Source organism: Lycium barbarum, chromosome 5 (genome assembly GCF_019175385.1).
Source record: "Lycium barbarum isolate Lr01 chromosome 5, ASM1917538v2, whole genome shotgun sequence".
Taxonomy (NCBI): domain Eukaryota; kingdom Viridiplantae; phylum Streptophyta; class Magnoliopsida; order Solanales; family Solanaceae; genus Lycium; species Lycium barbarum.
The window spans coordinates 124,231,564-124,244,204 of record NC_083341.1 but is presented as its reverse complement, the minus strand read 5'-3'; the positions used below and the strand labels follow the sequence as shown (position 1 = coordinate 124,244,204).

At 31.2% G+C, this 12,641-nt stretch overlaps 1 protein-coding gene across 1 annotated transcript; it reads left to right on the top strand.

The window, feature by feature from the left end:
* The first annotated feature begins 9,259 nt into the window (after window positions 1-9,259).
* Window positions 9,260-11,791, top strand: LOC132641382 (transcription factor LHW-like). Its single transcript, XM_060358355.1, has 7 exons — window positions 9,260-9,615; window positions 9,927-9,980; window positions 10,095-10,265; window positions 10,350-10,455; window positions 10,573-10,614; window positions 10,716-10,772; window positions 11,095-11,791. The coding sequence occupies exons 1-7, from the start codon at window positions 9,479-9,481 to the stop codon at window positions 11,683-11,685; spliced, it is 1,158 nt and encodes a 385-aa protein (XP_060214338.1). The 5' UTR covers window positions 9,260-9,478; the 3' UTR covers window positions 11,686-11,791.
* The last annotated feature ends 850 nt before the right edge of the window (window positions 11,792-12,641 follow it).

Sequence of the window (12,641 nt, the reverse complement as noted above, 5' to 3'; positions counted from 1 at the left end):
GCTGCTCTATTTTAATTGTCTATATCACAATGAAGTTCATTTTCTTTGTAAATTATGATAGAGTCGAACATAAAATTAATGTGCACTAATAAAGTAAACGTTTGAATTTATTAAATAATACTATCATCTAATTTAAAAACGTTAATGTCAAACATTCCGAATCTATGCCAATAAAAAGCATAATGGAATATCAAGATTTGTTTACTTTGTGCAGTGCATTATGAGATATCATGTTATAATGTCTCGTATTTTTTAATATTCTTCTTGCTTTCTAAAAGAATTTGATTGGTCTCTCAATTCAATCCTCTTCTTGATAAGAATATCGTCTTTATTCACTAAGATATTAATTTTTCTAGTTAATTCTTTACATAAAGTAACACATCCAAGTCATGTCTTAAACTTCTCGACATCAAAGATTTTATAATTTCTTGTACGATAAGTACAACTCAATGATTATATTAATTAACAAACTAAGGTCGACTAATTAAACAACATTTCCCAGAAGAAAAATTAGAATCATTAAAAAAAAAAAAGGAGGTAGAAGAAATTAGGTGGCCATGGAGTATAGAGAAATTTAACTTCCTTATGTTATTAATCACATTTCTTATGAACAATTACCTATTTTATATTCCCTCCCGTCATAATTTATGTGGCACTATTTGACTATATATACGAGTTTAAGGAAGAAAGAAATTTGAAATTTATGTTCCAAAAATAAATCTTAAACATGTGTGTGACTATAAATCATCTCATTAAGGATAAACCAATAATTTTAAGACTATAAAACAAAGTACTAAGAGGATATGGAAGAAATTAGGTGGCCATGGGGTATAGAGAAATTTAATTTCCTTAGTAGAAGTAAGCTTTTGAAGTCACTAACTTTTTTAGATACTGAAATAGTGAAAGAAAAGAGTAAAAATATCAGACATAAAACATTGGGAAGGATGGGAATAGCAGAGATTCCACTTTCCTTAATATGGAGGAAAGGGATGGGGCATTCCACACTATGTTTGTTTATCTTGACCACTCTACTCTCTCCTCTACCATACCTAAAACAATATAACTTCTTCATCTCTATTCTCCTTTAAATTTCATTTTTTTACAAGGATTTAATTTATATCCATTTCAAATAATTTTTATATTTTTAATGTCTTATATATGTTGTATTAATAGGAAATTTGTCTTATTTGTTACCCCTTTGTCCTAATTTATGTGACACTTTTCTCTTTTCGAGAGTCAATTTGACTAAACTTTGGAGCTAAATTGAATTAGGTTAACTCCATATTTTAAAGATTAAAATTTATATATTTGAAGACTACATGACAAGTACTCTAAGTTGCAACTTTTCACATATCAATTTGGTGAAAAAATACATATTGAAATATTGGTCGAAGTTCATGCAGTTTAAATCTGGAGAAGTGAAAAGTGTCACATAAATTGGGACAGAGGGAGTATATATTACTAATTGCAATTCTTATGAACAGTTACTTATACTCCCTCAGTCCCAATTTATGTGGCATGTTCGATTGGGCACAGTTAAAAAGAAAAAGATGACCTTCATAATTAGTTATCTAAAATAAATCTTAGTAACTTGTGTTGCCATAAATCATCTCATTAAAAGTAAAATGAGAATTTTAAAGATATATTTTTAAATATAAAAAGTGACATTCTTTTTAGGACAAACTAAAAAAAAAAATATGTCACATACATTGGGATAGATGAACTATTTATATTTTAGGTGACGTGATAGTTTCAAAATTGGTTAAATATCATTTACGATACTAAAACATTCGCGTCGTTTTAATTTGTTTGTCTTGTTTTGATTGACCACGGAGTTTAAGAAATTGAAGAGGATTTTTGAATCTTGTGTCTTAAACTAAAGATACATAGAATGGACCAAAATACTTTTTATTCTTGTGGCCTTAATAAACATGTAATATGAAACATTGAAACTGAAGAGTTGCCAAAAAAGAAAAGTGACATCTCTTTTAAATGGACTAAAAAAGACAAATAATTTTTTTTCTTTAAGTAATTAGACAAATAAATTAAAATGGAGAGAGTATATTTTATAAAGAGCAAATATCAATTCTCTTGACAAGTGTGTCCTCAATACAGAAGGAGCAGTGAATTTTATTTTTATTTTTTACTTTTTTAGCAAAAGAGTAGTCCAAAAGAAAATTAGTCCCCACTAAAGTAGAGCCATCACTAGCACCATCACTATCCATCAATAAATACAAAACTCATCCAATTTGTTAGAACCCAAACAAACACTCTCTTGGTTGCGTCACTTTATCAGAACTGTGTCTCCAAAACTCCACTCCCTCAATTTATACGAGGATTGATCTATTTTGAAAATCAAATAATTCTATTTTTATAACTATGATTTTTTCCAACTCTTTTCATATATTATGAATTATTTATTATGTAGATTTATAATATTTTTTATATAGTTTTCAAATATGTAAATTTTATTAGAAAATACTCGACGAATTTATGTTTGAAATTGAGTCAAAGAAAAAGTTATTTGACTCCGTAAATATGTCAGTCCTAGCATAAATTGGGACGGTAAGGAGTACTTGTTTCTTTAATTTCCTTCATTTTCGTTTTCTTTTTTCTTCTTTTTTTTTTTCTTTGGCTGCTCTATATTATTTCAGCTGTACATTCATGCACAAGCAACACAAATTTATACTCCAATAACAGAATCCTTCATTCTACAGCACCGTCCCACCCGACACCACACCTTTTAAAAATAGAGTTTTTAAATGTAGAAAGTGCCAAAGAAAAATAAATAATGAAAGATAGCAATATATGTCACTATCAAGAAAAGGATAGTCAAAAATCTTTTTATTATATTTATGTAGTGATCATTTTACTGATAGACTTGGGAAGAAAACAGACTTAGGAACGTACTTCTAGGAGAAAATTAATATTAGAAAACACGCATGTTGAATATAAGTTATACGTAAATATTTACGATGTTTACTAAAATCATGAAATAAATACCCAGCCATTTGGCCAATGCATACAAATAGTTTAGTTTGGAATTTAGCGTACGTATATGAGTGGACAATGAAAAGAATAATTAACTATCAATGTGATTTAACCTGTTGTTGCAGGTTTGATATCTTATTTATTAGGTAATTAACTTCACTTATTAAGGTTATTGCCGGTAGTTATCTTTTGGATATTTTTATATTGTTAGTGTATAAAAATTAAAATCTTCAGTTCTTGCCTTCAAAGAATTTACCAATTCTTTAAGAGGTTAAGCTTCTAGCATTTCTATGAGAGGAATCATTATGGACATCATTTGTGAAAGTTCATAGCAATAGGATCATGTGTTAAGAAAGAAAGGAACAACCCTCTTAACATACCTTATTGCTTATCTAGCCACTCAAAGTCTACCTTCCTAGCCTGAAAATCTCATACACACCTTAAACTAATAAAAAGACAATTAGGTAAAAAAAAAGAGTTTTATGACTTCAGCAAAACAACAAAAATCTAGTACTTAAAAAGTTACTGATACAACTAGCTCGAAAATGTCATAAAAATGGATCATTTTATTACTAAGACTATTTCTACTCGTATTCCTTTAATAGTGAAGGTAAGTACTAAATTTTAGTAATGAACGGTCAGGGAAAAGACTTGTCAAATTTTACTCATGTAGCTGTCAGCGCGGTAGAAATTGAAAGCAACCTATGATATACAAGTACAGTAAAATAATGAAGTTTGGATTTCTAAAGATGTCACATGTATTTGTATCTATGTACACTTTATTTATGTGTCAGTTTGTTTTTTAAAGTAAAAGCTAACAGTATAACATGTTAGCAAAGTATTTGGAGGTAGCCATGTCGAAGACGTAATTAAGTAATTAACGGTATACCCTCTTAATATAGTAGTACTGGATCAGATTTTAGTTTTACCGTCATTCATTAATAAAAAAGTTCATGTGATTGGTTTATGAAAAGAATCGGTCCATGCTCACAACTTAAACTTAAAAATGAGATGGTCATATATAATTCAATACGATTCAACAAGCCCAATTGATAATTTTGAAATATAAAACTCGACTCAATTAGATTAATTCCTCAAACTTCGTTTGAATATTTTTATGCTAATCGTCATGCAATCCTAATTTTTTATCCGCGTGTTTTGTACATCGATAATAGATGCAAGTTCGGGATTTCAAGAGAATGAGTTCACCTTAGAAATTTTTTTTAAAAAAAGAAAAAGATGAAAAAGTGCATTTAGTAGGATTCGATCCCACAACCTTGAGAGATTAAACCCAACACTTAACTAGTACTTCACTCAGTCTAGTTTGACCATGTGCTCCTTCAGTTAGTATTAGATATATTTTAAGAATTATATATATAATATACCGAGTTTAGTCGAGCGACCATGAGTTCACGTGACCCATTTTTTGTACATAGATTCGACCGAAATCGATAATCGAGCTAGTTTTAAAAAGATTATACTCCCTATTTAAGAAAAATGGAAGGAAGAAACTAGAAAGTACAGTTTGGATAATTTCGTCCAGTCCATAAATTTTTGTCACATATATATACGTACAGTTTGTATGTTCTTTGAGAGCGATGTATAAACTGTTAGGTACAAAACTGAGAAAACTACACAGTAATGTTGTGTCATACAATTATATGTAATCAATGCTAACTGCAAAACCGTTTTGAGTGTTCATTGTTTGAGTTGTACTATAATATTTCAGTTATCCAATTTAATAAATTCTCTGGGTATTCATGTCCTATGCACTAATCAGAGTGTTGGATCAGAAAAAGAGTTATCAATTTTTTTTTTTTCGTCCAATTTTCTGTGAAAGATTCAAATTCAACTCGTCATTATCTCAGTCAAGATACTAAACCATAAACAACACTAACTCGGTTCTATATTATCCGTCTCTTAAAAAATTTTAACGGAATATATTTAATAGTCTTATAACCTATTTGTCCAAGCTGATGAAATTAGCTTATTGGGAAAAATATTTTTTAAAGAACACGCACTTTGTGAGGGTAGCCGTTTTTATTGGCTAAGAGCCTAAGACCATTTGAAAAGTGGTTAGGTTAATTATTTGTTCTTGGCCAATATTTTCAAAAAGTGTTTTTATGTGTCAAATTACGAAAAAAGAAAATTATAATAATTTTAATTTGACATATATCAATTTTGATATGCACAATCTTGTGCTGCAAAAATTAAAAGCACTTATTTCTTCACCAAAACCTTGTTCAAACATCTTTATTCTTTAAAATAAGTGTTTTTTTAAGAAAAATAAGCATTTTCCCCTTTCATATGCTTGGCCAAACAGACGATTAATCATGAGTGTGTCTAAATTGCTTATTTACTACTCCTTTTACGTCTCCCTTGAATTAATAATCCACTAAATAAATAATAAATGATTCCTTATTTTTTTCGTAATGTTAAATTTTGTGAAACAAATTACTAATTAGTTTGCTAAAACGAGAGTGGAGGAAGTGCTATTTCAAAATTATAAGACCAAAATCCTAGTTTGACTGATTAAAATTATGATACATATATCTGGAAAATTTTATTCTGTGTCTCATATGCCACGTCATAGTTGTGTGAGGCATTTAGCATTTGACAAATGGACTTCTTGGGGCCAACCTGCCAAAGCAATCCCAAAATTGGAAGACCTTTTCCGTGCCTCTTATCTTTTTCTATGTTTTTTCCACTCTTCTTCTCCTCCCATGATTTCGTTCCTTCTTCTTCCTTCTATTTCTTTATAATTTATTTTTCTTCTTAACTATTTCTTTTTCTAGCTCTTTAAAAATGTGTTTTTCCTGATCCACTCTTATGTTTGAAAGAAATTGAGATATTGTGGAATAGAGAAATTTATTCAAATCTGGAAAAGGAATGTAAATTTTAGAGATAAGAGAAAAAGATAAGAAAATGATGGTGCAAAATAAAAAATTGGTTTTTTCATAAAATTTGGGATTTTATCTCTTGATAAGGGAAAATTTTGGTTCAGCTATTTTAATTTAAGATATTTATTTTGTTTTCTTCTATTTGCCATTCAAATGAAGAATGATAAAAATAACAGTGAAAATTATAATTTACTGCTAAGTACTCCATCCAGGCCATAGTAGTCCCCTTTCGGCCTCTACCACAGTCTTTAAGAAAATAGTATAACTCCTAAAAAAAATTAGGCATTTTGACTATTTTACACTTAATTAAATGGTACTCCCTCTAGTTAAAAAAGAGTGTTTAATTATAAGAATCTTAAAAAATGAACCCATATAATTTAAATTCTAAATACGCCTCCAAATATACCAAACATCAAATGGAGAAGATAAATATAAGCATGCATATAAAAAAATTTGGATGAAATCAAAAAATCCATGACCAGAAATCTGATTAGAAAACCGCCACGGTTTAGTGCTTCCATTACGTTTGAAGAATAAACCGCCATGAAATTAAATAGACGAGGAGGGACGATGAGTGAAGAGAGGCTAAGGAGAAACAATAGCACCAATAATCTTTCATGAAAAAAAAAAATACTTGTGCCAAGGAGTAAGGATGAAAGGGGTAATAGAAATGGAGCCCACACACTACTTTTTCAAAAAATAATCCCCTCACATGCCAAGTCATATTTGTGCCTCACCCACCATAAAACTTTTCCATATATCTTGTGAAAGAAAGGCTAGTATCATGTCAGAGCCGTAGAGTGTACATATATATTGGAACATGCATGTGTCTGTATTTTTGCATTTAGAATGGTTGTACATAGAAATCTGTTTGTCCTTTCTGTGTTGGACCACAACAAATACAAATACAGAGAAACAGGAAAAAATAAAGAGCTTTTATAATTGTGGATGCAAAGTAAATTGCGGCTATTAATGTAATGAACAGTCTGATAAAGAAAATAAGATTGAATTGGTCAAAGAAACAGATGCATTCATGACACACATATGTCACGAGACAATTGGATTTATTGAACTTTTTCTATGTTTTTCGGACTCGATATATCAATTTTTGTTACGAAGTATATATAGCTAGAAATGTACATCAATTGCCTCTTTTCCCCCTTTTATTTTCGTGCTTATGGATGAGTAAGTTGTTAGGCTGTTCACTTCGACTTTCTTGTTTTAGAGATTGACTTATTTGGGCAAATGCACGAGCTTCATCGTGTTAGGTTTGGTGACACTTTTGACATGTATTTCTTCCAAAATTAACTCACCACAATTGCTTGAGTTTAAATCTTATACACGGACAGTGTAGAAGAATTTTGATATTATCATATCACCTAAAAGACAACTATACATAGGCGGATTAGATTCAGGAATTAATTTGAGTTCAGGATTCATTTGATTTACTGAGTTCAAAATTAATTCTGTGTACTTATTTAGTAAACTTTTTAACAAATATATAGGGTAGTGGCCTAAACGCTAAGAAGCTCCAATCAAGCTACTTAGACCATATGCTTAGCACTTGCAAGTCGAATGTGGATGCATCTATAAGTATCTATTTTGCCCGTGTAATTAGTGTAACTGTTCATAATAATATGAATTAATATCCTAGAAAATGAGCAAGTTTATAACTTACTACGATAGATTAAAATTAAATATGCTGCTACTATAGCTATTCTTTACACAATCAGTTATATGCAAGTTAAATCTCATGCAAATCTTCTTCTCTGAAACAGTTTTATTATGATAGAGAATAGTTCTGTGGCACATGTTCAATTTTGAGTTTGTATTACACATTAGAAGGTGTTGCCATTTTATTTGGTTCTTAATTTTGACATTTATTACTTTCACAGTTGTGTGCAATATTCAAAGTCATCACGTTTAGTTTTTTCAGCAATGTGATAGGTGACTTGAACGGCCTAATTTATATGACAATCTTAACAACCCATGTTACGTTGTAAGCTTTTTTTTCAAGGATATTGATTGAGCACTTTTCTATTAATAGTGGTAAATTTTAAATCATCAGGTATAGGTGAAATTTATATAAGTACATATTTTCTTAAATAAATTTAATTACATATATAATACAATCCAAAAACAGTCATTGGAATCATATCACACGTGTTATTGAAACTAGACATCCACCGTTAATATGTAAATTACCTCCAATTACATTAAAAAAAAAAAAAAAACTATATATAGTAGGTCCATTGCATATTTACTGATAGTAGAAATAATATTGTAGTATCCAAAAAAATGGTGAACAGTATTAGTAGGTCCCAATAGGTATAAGTCTTGCGGAAAATGGTTAAACGATAAAATGTAGAAAAACCCAATAGAAGTGTCGCTTCTTTTCCACATTGGTTAATATTCAACAAATAAATGAATTCGAATCTAAGTAAGAAAAAAAATTCCAGGGATTGAAATGAGTGGCTATATAATATGCTAGAATAGTAGAGAAAATAGACTAGCACTAGACTTATTGTAACGAGATACCTGCATATGGAAAATGGGGTCTCAATTCTCAAAGTAAAATTGAAATTGGCTTCACGAAAACTCAGAGATATCTATAAAACTCATACCGATCTTGTATTGGCATTGTAAAAGATTTTTACAATATCAGTTCACTTAAAGATAAATTGTAAGTAATTATTCATAGAAATATGATTACTAATAAAAAAAATTAATACACACACATCGACAATATTTAAATATGCAAAAAAAAATGTTACTAAGACGCTAGTGGCAAAGGGTAAAAGGTTCCTCCCTGGTGTTGAGGCTTTGAACTTGATTGACGGGATTATGTTATATTTGAGTCGAGGTCTATTGGAATAGCCTCTACTCTACAAAGATAGGATAAGGTATGCGTACATCCTATCCTCTCCAGACCACTTGTGAGATTATACTGAGTATGTCGTTGTTGTTGTTGTTGACAGTATTAAAATATTTACCGGTAATTACCCTTCATAAGAGGTGGTACAAAGGTAGGTTATCTACTACAACATGTAATATGTCAAAATATATAGATAGTCAAGAGTGGGGCAATACAGATTCGGCTGAACCCAGTAATTTTGATTCAAACTCTATATTTATACTTTAAAAAAAAAAATCATTAAACATGTACAAATTATGAATTTTGAACCCAATAATTTTAAAAGATTAAATATCGAACTCAGAAACGTTAAATTCTGATTCCGCCCATTGTATGTACTTGTAAAATAAATCATTATGAGAAGAGGGTTTGAAAAAGAGAGTACTGGAAACCGGGCAGGCAAAAGCGTTGGTCCTTCTGCACTTCATTTTGGTATAATCTTGAAAAAAAACCTTCTTTCATTATCATTATCTATGAGAGAGAAAGAGGTATAAATGTGCTGATACTATTTAATTTCTTTGGGGGGTGGCCTTATATAAAGCTACTAAAGGATGTTATGTCTTTGCTTCTCTTATAAATCATAGGAGAAAATATTAAGAGAGAGAGAGAGAAAAAAAGACCACACTTCTTTCAAGTGCCAAAGGAAAAAGCAAGAAAGTTGTGTGATATTGTAATGGAAGAACAACTTAGCTCTTTAGCAGTTACTCATCTTCTTCAACACTCTCTAAGGAGTTTGTGTATTCATGAAAACTCTCAATGGGTTTATGCTGTATTTTGGAGAATCTTGCCCAGAAACTACCCTCCTCCCAAGTAACAAATTACTTTCCTTTATATTTCTTGTCCCTAACTTCCCTCATATCTTTTTTTTTAATTTTACCATCTGGTATATCAAAAATCTATATTGTTCGAACTCTTCAAAGATGTTACCTCACCTGTGTCGGATCGCCCAAAAATGTGCATACCTTTAAAGGATCCGACACGCACCTGACAACATTTTTAAAGAGTCTGAGCAACATAATCAGAAATTAACTAGTCTGACTAATCCTAATTCGTGCATACTTAATTTCATAAACAAGTTACATATGCTAATTATATTCTTTTTCTTCTATTTTTTAAATTAGATGGGATAGCCAAGGAGGAGCATATGATAGGTCAAGAGGGAATAGAAGGAACTGGTAAATACTCATATTCATGTTGTTTCTTATTCTAGTTTTGTTTTTTATTTTCTTGGAAACTTTTGTTAGATGTGTTTTTTTTTTTTTTTTTTTTTTTGGGTGTACAAATGATAGGATCTTGGTATGGGAAGATGGTTTTTGCAATTTTGCAGCATCAACGGCTGAGATGAATGCCAGTGAATGTCCAGGATCTTCTGCTAATTATGGAGAATATCAACATTATCAAGGGCTTCAACCTGAGCTCTTTTTCAAAATGTCACATGAAATTTACAACTATGGAGAAGGGTATATAACAAATGAAGAAATATAATGCAAAACTTTAGTCCTTATGAATTTGCTTTATTTTTTATATTTTGTTAACATTTGCAGTATAATTGGAAAAGTAGCAGCAGATCACAGTCATAAATGGATCTACAAAGAACCTAATGAACAAGAAATCAACTTCTTGTCTGCATGGCACAACTCTGCTGATTCTGTAAGCACATATAATTCTAAGCTTAACTATACATATAGCTTCATATTTAATTTTCAGTACTTTCTGTTATATTTACAACATGTTTTCTTATGCATTTTCTTTTTTCTTTTTTTATAGCATCCTAGAACTTGGGAAGCTCAGTTCCATTCTGGTATAAAGGTAAGTTTCTAAACAAACTATATAACCCAAAAAATTAGCATCTTCCATAATACATTACATTTCACTTAGATTCTTCGATCAATATTTTGCTTTATCTTCAGACTATAGCTTTGATTGCTGTTAGAGAAGGTGTCATTCAGTTGGGAGCTGTTCATAAGGTATAACCTTCGTTCTCCTCTCTCCAAAACCCTTAAAAACCAACACTACATCAATTGAGAGATTTTATGTTCCGTGCACTAATAATATAAAGAATTTTAACACTATCTGGTTATGTTGACCTACAACATGTGACTTTCAATATTAAGCCTGATATATAGTAACTTAGAAAATAAGGTAATAATCTGCTAAAACTGGTTTATACTGTTAGTTTATATAATTTAAATCCATAACTAATATACTTGAAACATATATGATGGATTATATAGGTTTTCTTTCGCAATTATGTATTTTCGAAGCTTATCGGCCCAACTAATTATGCAGGTTATTGAAGACCTGAGCTATGTGGTGTTGTTAAGAAAGAAGTTTAGTTACATTGAAAGCATTCCAGGAGTATTATTGCCACATCCATCTTCATCAGCATATCCTTTCAAGGTGGATGGGTACGGAGTGCCACCGGACGCGTGGCATTTCCAAGCTAATTTAGCAGCAGCAGCTCCAGCACCAGCCGAATTGTACGAACATTTCAATCAACATCAACACGTGAAGATCACGCCATCAATGAGCAGCTTGGAAGCGCTTCTTTCCAAGCTGCCCTCCGTTGTTCCAGCAGATGCTGCTGGAATGACGGGTCCAACACCCGCCTATTATGAGTACCAACCCCAATATAGGTCTAGTGTTGAAATGTTGGGGTTGGAGAAAGTGACAAAAGAGGAATATGATGAAGAGGAGGAGAACGATAATGAAGAAAAAAATAGGAATAATCATACTAGTAATGAGAAATTAGATCATCATGGTGGAGAGAGTAGTGGTTCAATGTCATCTTATAGTCATCACCATTATCATCAACAACAACATTATGGTTATCATCATGATTTGAATGTAAGTAGCAGCATGCCCAATAATGGATATTAGAGGTTATGATGGTAATTAAGGGTATTGTTTGGTATGTACTATTTAGATTGTATTAGGATTCTCCACAGCTAACAAAGTAATTGTAGTTTCTTGCTTTCTTGTTTCACTCTGTGTTGTGGTGAATTTTGGAAATATTCCCTTCCCTGGGTACTTTCTTGTGCCTACTAAAGAACTTTTCCCCTACTTTAACATCTACGTGCTTATAGGCTATAGCATCAACCTTTATCGAAGTCGAACTTTGATATAATTTTCATTCACAAGAAAAATCCATTGTTAAGAATTTATATTTGGCACTTTCAATTGATCAATACTAAAAAAAAAAAAAAAAAAAAAACGAGATTTAACAGTTTTTAGTGCTATTTGTTGCTTCATCTGTTTTGTGTCCCGCTATTTTTGTCGTATTATTAACCCTAGTTCGTATTCTTCTTTTCTATCGAGCCGAGGGTGTATCAGAAACAACCACTCTACCCGTAAGGGTAACTTTTGAGTGCATCCTACCTTCCCTAGAGCCCACCTATAAGATTTCACTGGGCATGTTGTTGGAGGGGGCAAATCAACACTCAATGGGGAGAAATAAGAAGAAGGAAATTTTCACTTTAAAAGAAAAAGGAAAAGGCAGTGAATACGTGAGTATGGTGGTTGGTAATAGAGCATCAACCGTACAAGGGGACCGTTCAAAAAGATTCACTCGGAAATGAACCTTTTGAAGGAGTTGATTGCATTGCGATGGCAAAAAGAGTTTCCATATGATATGACATAGTAGTAATCATTTCACTAAGAAAAATGAAACAATGCAACTGAGATATCACATAAAAATTGTGGTGCCTTCTTTCCCTCTTTCCTCCCATTTATTGTCACCTCAACATATAAACTCATTAACACGGCTCGCTACAGAAAGTTCTACCATTGATGCGTCAATTTGAGGACTCCCTATGATCTTTTCCCCTTTAATTTGT